The sequence below is a fragment of the Schistocerca americana genome, chromosome X (assembly GCF_021461395.2).
Source record: "Schistocerca americana isolate TAMUIC-IGC-003095 chromosome X, iqSchAmer2.1, whole genome shotgun sequence".
NCBI classification, from domain to species: domain Eukaryota; kingdom Metazoa; phylum Arthropoda; class Insecta; order Orthoptera; family Acrididae; genus Schistocerca; species Schistocerca americana.
Genome location: NC_060130.1, coordinates 163423672 through 163435671, shown reverse-complemented (window position 1 = coordinate 163435671; position 12000 = coordinate 163423672). Strand labels below are relative to the sequence as shown.

Genomic DNA, 12000 nt, shown 5'->3' with positions numbered 1-12000 from the left:
CACAAGGCTCAAATACACCTTGCACCTTTAAATTTTGCTATCATCTTGCAATATCTAGATCAAAAATGTTATGAGTGTAGGGTTGTTTTCCCTTTACAATGTAAAATTTCCATCGTAGAATAAAAACGAATTCCTACAAACCAGGTTAACAGTTGCTCATTCTGTTCTGCACTATATCGTATGTGAGAGTTTATTGTGGTGACTATGTTACCACATTTTGTGTCATTAGGTAATGCACAGATCTCCTTATAGTGATCACTCCGAAGTGGTGAATAAAGTAAAACCACAGATTATCCCATTTCTTCACTGGACTAATCAACAGTTCTTTAAGACAGTTAATGATTCAATGATGACAGACATTGTAGGTACCTTTGACAGTTTTTGTTGTCCTTCAGTGTTTTTGTGCCTGATATCACCACCAGACACTTGGACATGTTATATTTGGAGACTTGAATGTTTCACATAAATAATAATTCAGAAAATAATCCCCTTGACATAACATGAAATCGGTGGTTGTTACAGAATGTTGCGAATCTTGACATTTCCCCCAGTTTTGTGTAACAATGTAAATCTGGGGACATTCATTTACTGGTATTGGTAGCTGATATTGTGTAATGATGTAACTGGTCTCAGTTTATTTTTTGTTAGTTTTTTATGAATTACCTCAAGGATGTGGTTTTGCGTATCATTTTTAAAATAACCATCAACTTTCTGCATAAAGAACTCATGTCCTAGATGTGACTTCAAATGAAGATAACCTTTCTCCAATTTTTTGGTTCATTTTCATAGCAAATTGTACCAAAACTGCTACTTTCATGTAGAAATCGTTAATATTAGAACTGCTGATGGACCATTTTTGTCCCACTAAATAAATTAAGCACTGCCAATTACCATACATTGTAGATAGCCTTATTTGTGTCTGCTGCTACAATGTGGATATGAAACTGTAAGTGCAGCATGTAAATGTTCTTCAGGAGAATTCTGATTGTCCTCCATACATGTAAAGTTGTTATCAGTGATTTTCTCTTCTGTGGTTGGATTTCGTTTATTCATGAACTTACTCTCAAACACATTCAAAAATGCACAGAAACAGAGGCATGTAATATGTTGAGAAATGATGAGTGGTCATTACCACTAGAAGAGTTGATGCAGTCCTTATCTTGCATGTGCCACTGAATCCAAAGGAATAGAATTGGAACTGGCTGATCAGAGAATCGGGTAATATTATTTTACAAATCTGTAATGTCACGTAATCACTTTGGTGAAATCATGAGGTTCCTCAGATCTGATTTGAGCCCAACGCAGTTGGAGTGACTAAGAAGTGCCAGTTTTTGCTTCCTCTCAGCTGTATAGTAGGATTCATCATATATTTGTGGCGATGATCGGTTGTTATTGTTCAGGTACAGATTTTGATTCACTCAGTTTGTGGGTTTAAAACTTGACAAGAATGAGCAAAAATACTGGATGGCTCTCAATAAAGATTCCAAATATATGCTAAATGCTTTCCCATAATTTGGTAATGATGAAACTCGTTCTGGTGATGAACATCTTATTGAATTTAAAATGAAGAAACTTTTTGATCCAAACCTAAATAAAGAAAGGAATGTGACCACTACTTCACCTCAGTTTCACTAGCATGAGATCTGAAAACAAAGTGATAAAACTTGCTTGGTGTAGTAAATGAAATTAGAAGGCAAGTTCCTGAATGCATGAAGGAAGCTAGGGAGGAGCTATACAACACTAACCTTCAAAAATGAAAATATGATCCTTGCATCCAGCTGTACACATTGGAACTGACACAAAGTCAAAGTGTGACACAGTGACATGTTACAGTGAAACTAAGTAAAGAGTAGATGCTGTTGACATGATGGCCTGCAAGTATTGAAAGATGGTGGAAGAAGTGATGCCCTGTTAATACTTTTTATAGTGATTCAGCAGGCATCAATGCTTGGGTAATCTACAGAGCAGTAACAAATATCAAAACAAGATGATGAGATTTCCTTCTGAAGGTCATGGAGAGACTTGCCAAAGGCTATGCATCAACTAGGACCAGTACTCTTAACGCTATTCACATTGAATCATCAGACATAAGTGAATGTCACAGCAACTACCAGGTATGAGAATCTTGCAAAGAAGGGAAAAGTGTTTAGAAACGTGCATTGAGTGCCAAACCAGTTAGTAAGAACTGAGTTGTTACAGTTTCCTATCCCTGCAGATCACAAAGCTCTATCTACAGGCAGACAACAGTGCCCTTTGGGTATCTAAAAGAACATATTTGCTTACACAAACTATCAAAATTTCAATAATTGTACTGAAAACTTTTTGACTTGACTTTATTTCTATAAAAATACAAAATTCATTTCCATATTTAAATTGAATTGGATAAAAATTAAGACAATATTCCTTTGTATTTTGCTGTATTAGAATTTTCTAACTAATACGAAAGTATCTATCATGACTGTATTTGATGTTTAGAATTAAAACAAAGTAACAGACAATTGGAGTGACCATTTCTTACAAAACAACTCATCTCCTAAAATACAAAGTTGAAGAACAAACTGCAGACAGATGAACTAGAGATGGGACTTGTCCCTGCATTGGTTTCAGGGGCTTCGAAAAATCTGACAGTTCCTGTGCTGATGCAGTCATTCAATTAACCTGCATATTTTCATAGTATGCTAGTATAAGTAGGAAAACCACCACATATGGTACTTTCATTTTACAAACGTGCAAATCAGCGTGTCACATGCTCAGTTTTCTTCTCTCAGCCATTTGCAGTATGTGATCTTGCAGGTGCCATTTTGGTTTACATGTTTGTGTAGCTATAGTGCAATATTTGATGGTTTTTGTATTTATGCTTGCTCATTATGACAATATGCTGTTTAATTTATGCACCAGATTGAAAGTCTGTCAAAAACGCATCATTTTTTATGTTTTGCCGTGCAAAAATCAGGAAATGTTACATCAGCAGATATAACAGTACCTCTATTCCAAGTTAAGCATTGGATAATAGCTTCATTATTATTAGAAAATAAAGATTTAGTGATGAAATGGGAAGCTTATGGAAAACATGAAGACAAATATTTCAGGCTCAGGTGGAGGAAGCACTGAAAAAAACTCTGTGTTGCATCTTCAAACTAGGCTGCAGCTGTTAAGTGGCTCCGGAAAGGCTCAAAATCATGAAAAGTTCAATTTTTACTTTTTTGCGTTTTCTGAACATGCAGACTATTACCTTTTAATAGATATATAATTTATTCAATTCCGAAGACTACAACTATTTTTATATATTTTTTGAAATGTGTTCTACATGGGCGTGACCCACTGTGGCGTTGTTAAACTGCTGTCAAATGGTGTTATTATTAACGTCCGTGTTCATCAGGTACATTTTAGTGATGTGAGATAAAGTATGTGTTGTGGCTAACCTGTGATGGTTCAATATATATCGCTGGTGTGATTGTCGATTGTTTCGTGTTTATTTACTCTGTCGTTATCTCGAAAATATTCGTAATTAATTCTGTTTCTTGAGTCTCTGTTTTGTTGAAGTATAATAATGAGCAAAAGTAAAGTTATTAGAAATCCTCTGAAGGCTTTTAAGAAAAGGAGAAATGTTGGAAAGCCAAAGGTATGTGTTATTACTGTAAACAATAAAGACGATAACCAAGTGAGTGAACCTAACCTCTCAAGTACACCTGCCCATAGCAGTCAAAGTGGGAAAGAAAATACTTCACAGAAGAAGCTTGGTTCAATGAGTGAAAACTATGAATGTTTTATGGGCGAATCGGATGTGAATGAAATATTTGATATGTCGGTTCTCAAAGGAATTTTTTCAAACTGTGTAAGATGTATTCATTGTAGTGAAGTTGGTCTGGAACTCTCCATAATAAAGCACGTAGGACTTGCTAGTGAAATACAACTGAAATGTGATAAGTGTTCATACATGACCACCTTTTGGAACAGTGTTGCAGTAACTGCAACTGACGAAAATGGTAGCAAAATCTACGAACACAACAACGAGCGATGCTTGCTTTAGACAAGGAACGCCTTCGGGCTGCAGACAGGGCTGTAAAGAGTCTAGAAATACAAGCAAGAGTAAACAGGAGGAGGAACAAGAGGAAGCTGGAGGAGGAGTTTGCAGAGGATGAAGATAATCCATCCTATGGACCTGGAATGCACTAAAAAGTTAATCCAATCTTTGTCGCTCGATTCCCAAAACTTTTATTTTCTCATACTAATTACATGTTTTCTAAGGATCTTCCAAACATATTTGTTTCAAACTTTCAGTAAATGTTACACAGTACCTTCTGCATGATTTAACACAGCCTTTTTCCAAAAAACTGTATATTTTTGAATATATAAATAAAAAATTGCAAAAAAATGTAGTGAATTTTCATTACAATTGAAAAAAAATCATCTTTAATAACTGAACTAAAATTTTGTAAAATCCCTGTGTTAAGTTGTAGCCCATATTCCAATAAATAATCTGTAAAAAGTTCAACTTCATACCTCAAATACTTTGTGAGGAAAGATGTAATTTATAAGCGTTATTTTAACATTGCAAGTATAGGGCGTTCCGGAGCCCCTTAAAGCCACAAATTCATGCATGTCTGTTCACAGTCCAAGGTTCCTCTTCCAACACTGAGATGATAGCGATGAACTCTATTAGTTGTGATATGGCAAAGAGTTTGTGAAGTATACATTCAGTGGCAGGTTTCAGCAGTGTAAATATTTTGAAGAGCTACAGATCTGTGCAGACTTTAGCCATAAACCAAGTGCCTATGTTATCAGGAAATGTAGACATTGTACATTAGATTATTGGTAGACAGATATAGTTACTTTTTTAACATCACTAGGGACATTGTTGAATTTCTGTTCATGTGCTGAAAGACAGTTTGTCTTCCATTTTCAAATGTAGATTGGAGTGGTTGTTTTCATACTGCCATGGAGTTTGATGTATTAGTGGACTAATGTCTCGGACGAGAACTTTGAAGTTACAACAACGTTGTTGTCTGAAAACCTTTAAACCTTTCAACACTGTACAGTTGCAGAGTTACTTCTGTAATTGATTACATTTAATAGGTTGAACATGAATCTTTCTTTTTCTCAATATACAAATTTGATGTCAATAAGTATAATTTATAAGTATATTTTCATTTTCAATGTAACAGTGGAAAAACATGAAATAAGACAGAAATAATGAACTTGACCATAAAATAAAACAATGTTTTCCTGTCTGTAGTTCCTCCAACAGATATGGCAGTTATAAAATCACCAATAAGGGATGCATGTTAGGGTTGTTTTTTGACACACTTTTTGGGTCATTTACATCAAATTGCCCCTCACATTTACTGTTGAGGATAAAATCACCAAAGAGGCGAGAACAAATACAATCCTTGCTCAAATAGAGTAGTGGTGTAGAGACAATAAATTGTCCGTAGCAGTTAACAAAACAATGCACATGCTGATGGAGGTAAACTTTCCACGAATTGGAACCTCCTTCATAGTGTCACAAGATAATTCTATGTATGCATGTGGAATACATATAACTAGTGGTATACCCAGACAAAAATTAATCTTGCAACAGCATTTCACAAATGCAGCACTAAAAGCAGCTTAAGTGCTGCATAAGTTAGTAACAGAAACTGTCCCTGCATAAGTTAGAACAGAAACTGTCCCTACAGACTGCCGCTGCTGATCGGAACCTACCATAATGCTATATTTATGGCCATCACCAACTGTGCGGTTTGTGTCTAGATGCACCACCTTTGCTAAGCTCAAAAGTGGGAATATCTTGTTCAGAGTATAAAGGGGTTTGCTGATAAGGCTTACTGGAGTACCTGGAACTACTGCTGCTTGTGATTTTAAATATATTCTCAATAGATATTGCTGCCAAGTAGGTTGCTGCCTAACTTTGGGTCAAGAAATATGAGCTGGAAAGTGTGAAGTCTTGATGTGGCCATGAAGGTTGAATGAGATGGAAACAGGACTGGGCGCATTGTAGCAAGTAATGATGTGGATGATATTTTTGTGCATGTGGAGGGGGAGAGAGAGAGAGAGAGAGAGAGAGAGAGAGAGAGAGAGAGAGAGAGAGAGAGATCATGTAGCACCCATTAAATTAAATTACTTGATATTGAACAGCATGCTGTTCAGCTGATATCTAGGGAGTATTTAGCTACTGTTTGGTTGTGGCCCATCTTCCTAGTGAATGGTTGCTTTGTGGTTACATAAACAAAGAACACTCAATTTTATAGATGACATGGGTGCTTTCCAAGGCATCTTTGCTTTTGAGTGGGTAGAAAATGTCACTGATAGATCTGCAGTAGAAAATGGCAGATAGCAATATGAGACCAATCCATTTTTTTTTTATAAGTATGTAGACCTGTTTATTTCTACAATGGTTTACATCAGTTTATATCTTGAACATTTAACTATTTTTCGACATAATCACCATTTCTGTCAATGCATTTTTGTAGATGCTGAGGTAGTTTTCTTATGCCCATGTCATACCAGCTCGCCACCATGCTGTTCAGAAAGTTATGAACCTCTTCTTTCACCTTGTCGTAGGAGCTGAATTGCTTTCCAGCCAAATGTTCTTTTAACCTAGGGAATAGGTGATAGTCACTGGGTGCCAAGTCAGGACTATAGGGTGGGTGATTATATTCCACTGAAACTATTGTAGGAGAGCAACGGTTTGCCGAGCGATGTGTGGGCGAGTGTGAATGTGTATGCCCTGGCTGAAAATTCCTCTTGTCTGGTTCTGAATTGCCCGTTTGAGTTTTTTCAGAGTCTCACAGTACTGGTCAACGTTAATTGTGGTCCCAGCGATTCAGTTATTATCCTTCTTTTCACAACTACCTCCACCCATACATATTCTGTCAGACAATCTTTATTAGTTTAGTCCCACAAAACTAAGCCAACCTTACTGAAGAGTCCATAAGCTACCTGTCCACAGTTAAATATTTTTTCTGTGGAATTCCTAATTGCTACATCCCAACTTGAAAATTGAAACCTGTGCCACACAGACTCACAGTCACAACCTGTCAGCCTCATATATTCATTGTGTGATACCATTGCTTCACCATTACCTCCATAAAATTTTGCAGCCAGCTTCTCATGACTATTATGCTGTGCCCAGGTGACCACCTCTGCCCACCAAACGCACTGAACCTAGCTTCCCCACACATCAGAACTCAAACAGACCTGTGACATTGTCATCAACCTTTCTTCAAAAGGCATCAGTGCTACAGCAGTTTTCCCACTCCAGACTAAATCATGTTACACTTGTCAAAGACCATTCTCTTTTACTTAATTCCCACTTTTTTTGCCATAACCAATGACAGTGGTATCACTGCTGCCTCACTGAGCTTATTCTTCCATACAGTGTTGATTCTTACACGCTCCCACATGAGCTTCTCCAGATAACCTTAAAGGGATTCTTAACCTGCAGTATTGCCTCACTTTCCATCCCTAAATTGCTGCTGAGTTGGATCAGCCTCACAACTATGAAACAACATAAATATGGTTGACCTTCCCTACCAGAATACATGACAGCATGAGTCATGTACTTAAAATACTGGTCTTATGTACTAAACCCTGTACAGTATATTAAATGGCTATGATTTTGGATATATAATCAGTATCATGGAAATTGTCATAAATCAGCCAATTAAGTTTGAAGTGTAAGTAGGACTTGTATTTCACTGTGGTTGCACTTGGAGGAGGAGATGATACAGGAAACTATCTGACAAGAGTCTGCCATATTCAGAGGGTCTGAATTGTACATCAACTTGTAGAGAAAGTTATGATGGTGTCACAAACATGGAAAAGTGCTATACATTTAAATAGCTGTACTAGAAAATTAATTTACAAAAGTCACAAACTCTTTCCTCCAGGCTGCCAAGAAACACTAAATGCATCACTAGTGCACAGGTAACCATGTCTAATTTAAAGAGCATTGTGTTTTGTATATCAGTAATGTGACAACTATTTTTGTATTTCCCTGAAATGTACAGGTACCAAGATGGTTTAATATGGAAGAAGAGGATGGAACTACGCTTCCAGAAAAAAATAATAATATTAGTATACCTGGAAGGAGAATGTTGGTTTCAATCTGATGATGGCATATGCCACTTGGAGGATAGCAGTCGTACCGATAATGGTTTCGTCGTCGTCCACAACAGATAGTGTAATGGCATAGCAGCCAGAGTGCCATCTGTGTCTATCCCTTAATAGGGAGTGCTCACAGCCAGAAGGCTCAGGGTTGAGCAAACGTGTGAAGCTAGCAGGAAACTATGCCATGGAGGTGCACTCTTGCCTCCTACAGATCCAATTGAGCGAGTTTGAAAGGGCTCAAATTGTGGCCTTCTGAATGTCGGGGTGGTCCTCCCAGAGAATTACCACACAAGTGTGACGTACTGCTTCAGTTGTGCGACAATGCTGGTATCTGTGGTCACATGAACATTTTCACACTTTGTGATGATGTTCTGGACGTCCATGCAGCACATACACCCACCAGGATCATCGTATTTTAAGGCAGCATGTGAGTCCAGATAGCTCGACATGAACTGTTGCGAACCAGTTAGTAGCAGTGGGACTATGGGCATGCACTCCTCTAGCATGTCTTCCATTCACACCACAGCATCGATGTGCACGGCTCGACTAGTGCTGTCAGAGGATCACTTGGAAGATAGAGTAGTGTAGAGTAGCGCGCAGTGCACTTCAGTGATGAAAGCACATCCTGCCTTCAAGTGAGTGGTGGTTGTTTGTACATAAAATGTAGACCCGGTGAGCACTGTCTCGTAGATTGCATTCGCACAAGATGCACTAGGCCTTATGGTCTGAGGTACAATAAGGTGCAATGTCGTTCACCTTTGGTGTTTCTAGGGGGCATGCTAACCAGCTATTGGTACTTGCTGAATGTTGTTAGACTTGTTCTTTTGCTATTCTTGCAACGGGAATGTGATGTGTTGTTCCAATAGAATAATGCTCGCCCACCCACACACTGCCCTTGAAACTCAACATGCTTTGCAAGACATGCAGCAGCTTCTCTGGCCAACACAATCTCCAGACTTGTCTCCAATCAAGCATTTGTGGCACCTGCATTGTCACCCATGGAGGCTACACAACATACTGATATGGGTGTTTCAGCATGGGTTGATACCTGACACCTCAGAACTGCCTGCACTGTTGCAACAGTAAATCTTAAGTCAATTGGAAACTTCTAAAAGAGTGTACTAGTTTTTTTTCAGGCTGTGTAAATTGTAAATTGGGATGTAGTTCTCCATGTTACCTGTGTAAGTAGTTATTAAGAGGAAATAATGAATAACTGAGGACTCAACTCTCTCTTTTAACATGTTCATGAAATTTATTTACCTGTAGTAAACAATGTATATAAATTAAACATCATTAGAATTTTAAAATTTCATATCTAAATTAACACATTACTAAAATTGCAGATTTGACAAGACACACAGCATCAAATGTGGACAGAGGTCTCCAAAGACAGCTGGTGAAGGAAGGTTCTGCTGGTGAGTAAATGTGATTAGTGCAGTCACTAAAATGAATATGCTTTGTACTCTTATTTGCTTTTTCTCTTTTTATTTGTATTCGTGTTTTACTCCAGTGTTTGGTTCTTCTTTTATCTAGTAGATAAAGTAGAGGTTTGCTTTGTCTTTGTTTAGACACACAGATTTAAACATTTGTGCTCTTTAAAATTTTATTATAAATCCACAGGTACTACAGGTGTCCATTCATTGCCATATACAAGATCAGTTAATGGGACAAAAGGGGGCAAAAGTTTGACATGTAGTTGGTGGAATGAAATCGGTTTATCTGAAAAATTTGGTTTATGCAGGAGTGAAGGGAAGGGAATATGAACAAATGAGTATCTGTTTAGGGCACATTCTCTTGTAAACAGTACAAGAGTGTCAGCAAGCAGCATTCACTCATGACCAGTTTGTATTAGCAGAGGCTTGCTAATATTTCATCTGTTTTAAGTCTCTGGGCAAATCATCAAAGAAAGTTCTACTCCTAAGCACTCATTCTATTGCAAACAGCGTAAAGTTTTCATCTCCACAGTCAGCTTTGTCTCTTTTACACATTTCTCATTGTTGTAACCTGCCTTTTACATGTTTTTCTAAAGATGGAATTGATGAAAAGTGGTAGTAGAGTGGTGGTTGCTGCTGCTGCTGCTGCTGCTGTTGTTGTTAATCAAAGAATATTAGGATCAGAGACATCAACAGCTAAAGGAGGGAGAGAGGCTGTAAAAAGAGAAACCAACAAACAAACTAATAAATGATGATAACTCTTTGCTTATCGTAGGTGGAAACAATCTAATGTAGACATACACCTTTTCTTCCTTATGCCATTTTGCTTACTCTGCCACTAACAGCAGACTTACTGTATGTAATACTTCGTTAGTTAATTACATGCTCCATGAATCATTTTGCATGATAGATCATAATGATGTGGAATCACATTTTACATTCACATCGCAAAGTAATATATGGTTACATTCTGAACATTTCTAACTCTGTGTGTGTGTGTGTGTGTGTGTGTGTGTGTGTGTGTGTGTGTGTGTTACAAAAAGATATACAGATGTGAGTTAGTAATTCCTACCCACCACCTCTTACACATAACGATAGTTATAGAAATTCTGCTATGAAATAGAAGGCGTTTCTACAGTATCGCAACAAGGAATATCCAAATTAAAACTGTGTGCCCGACCGAGACTCGAACTCGGTCGGGCACACAGTTTTAATCTGCCAGGAAGTTTCATATCAGCGCACACTCTGCTGCAGAGTGAAAATCTCATTCTGGAAGGAATATCCAGCTTCTTGTAGCCCTGTTACATAACCTTGTCCAAACGCGGTGAGTTGTTGATAATGGCATCTTTATCACCTTAAAGGCATTTTTGACTGACATCAACTCGCCATATCCAATTGCGAAGGTAACTAACGCTCACTACCATGACAGTGTGTATTTAAAGTAAACCTAATGTGCATCCTCATAGTGACACTGTCAGCGCCACTGTTATGTGACTGCTACGAAATTTGAATAGGCATTGTCTTTCAAATGTGGAAACACACCTTCCAACTTTCGTTTGTGCCGCTCAACTCCTTGGTGTTGCAATATTTCTTTTCATCAGCATATGCGCCACACATCAGTTATGATGATATTATCTATATAATTGGAATCAAAATTTCAGGTGATGCCTGGACATCTAACAACTGTTTTTTGTGACCATTTTATAGCACAGTTATTCAGTGTATATCTCACATTTGTTTTATTCCTGCCAGACATTTTACCATTGTGTTCTGGTTTTTATGCTGTGACACATGCATTATATATAAAAATTTAAGGTATTTCAATGATGATGACTTTGTTTATAAAAGTCTGGTCATGCCCAAAATCATGGTACTTGAAAATGGCCAGGGGCCAAAATCATGATTGTACAGTACAATAAACAATCTATACAGGCAAACAATGGAACTCTCATTAAAAAATAAAATAAAATAAAGTAGGCTGATTTAATGTCCATGAGCAAAGGAGCATGTTGAGTGGGAAACCAAGAGAGAGAGAGAGAGAGAGAGAGAGAGAGAGAGAGAGAGAGATTTCTGAATGGAATTAATCAACATTATTTATTATTTATGTTCCTGTTTTGATTTGAAACTGAAAATGGATATTTTATTATGCTGGGTACAATTTATAGGTGGTGCATATTAGCAAACGTATTAATGCTGTTCTTTGTTGTAATGCTTTTCAAGTCATCGTGATTGATTTATGGGCTTTGTGTGAGCTTATCACCCTGAAGCAGTTGTCTTATCTGTGTTGCACTAGGGATCAGTTGAAGAACTTAATACAGAAACAGGCCATGTCAAAAATATATTTCTTCAGGAAATTATGAAAACCATTTAAAACCTCAGATACTGTCTTGTTCTAAAATATATCTTTTAAAGTTTCTTCCTGAATATACTTGAAATGTTCTTTCACCATCTAAGTAAC

General features: G+C 37.4%; 1 protein-coding gene across 1 annotated transcript in view; it reads left to right on the top strand.

The window, feature by feature from the left end:
- The window catches only part of LOC124555885 (delta(14)-sterol reductase LBR-like), a 241770-nt gene that overhangs the window by 140046 nt on the left and 89724 nt on the right, over nucleotides 1–12000 (top strand). Inside the window, exon 12 of the mRNA XM_047129946.1 lies at nucleotides 9453–9524. Within this exon, the coding sequence (XP_046985902.1) occupies nucleotides 9453–9524 (72 nt within the window). The remainder of the gene's footprint in view (nucleotides 1–9452; nucleotides 9525–12000) is intronic.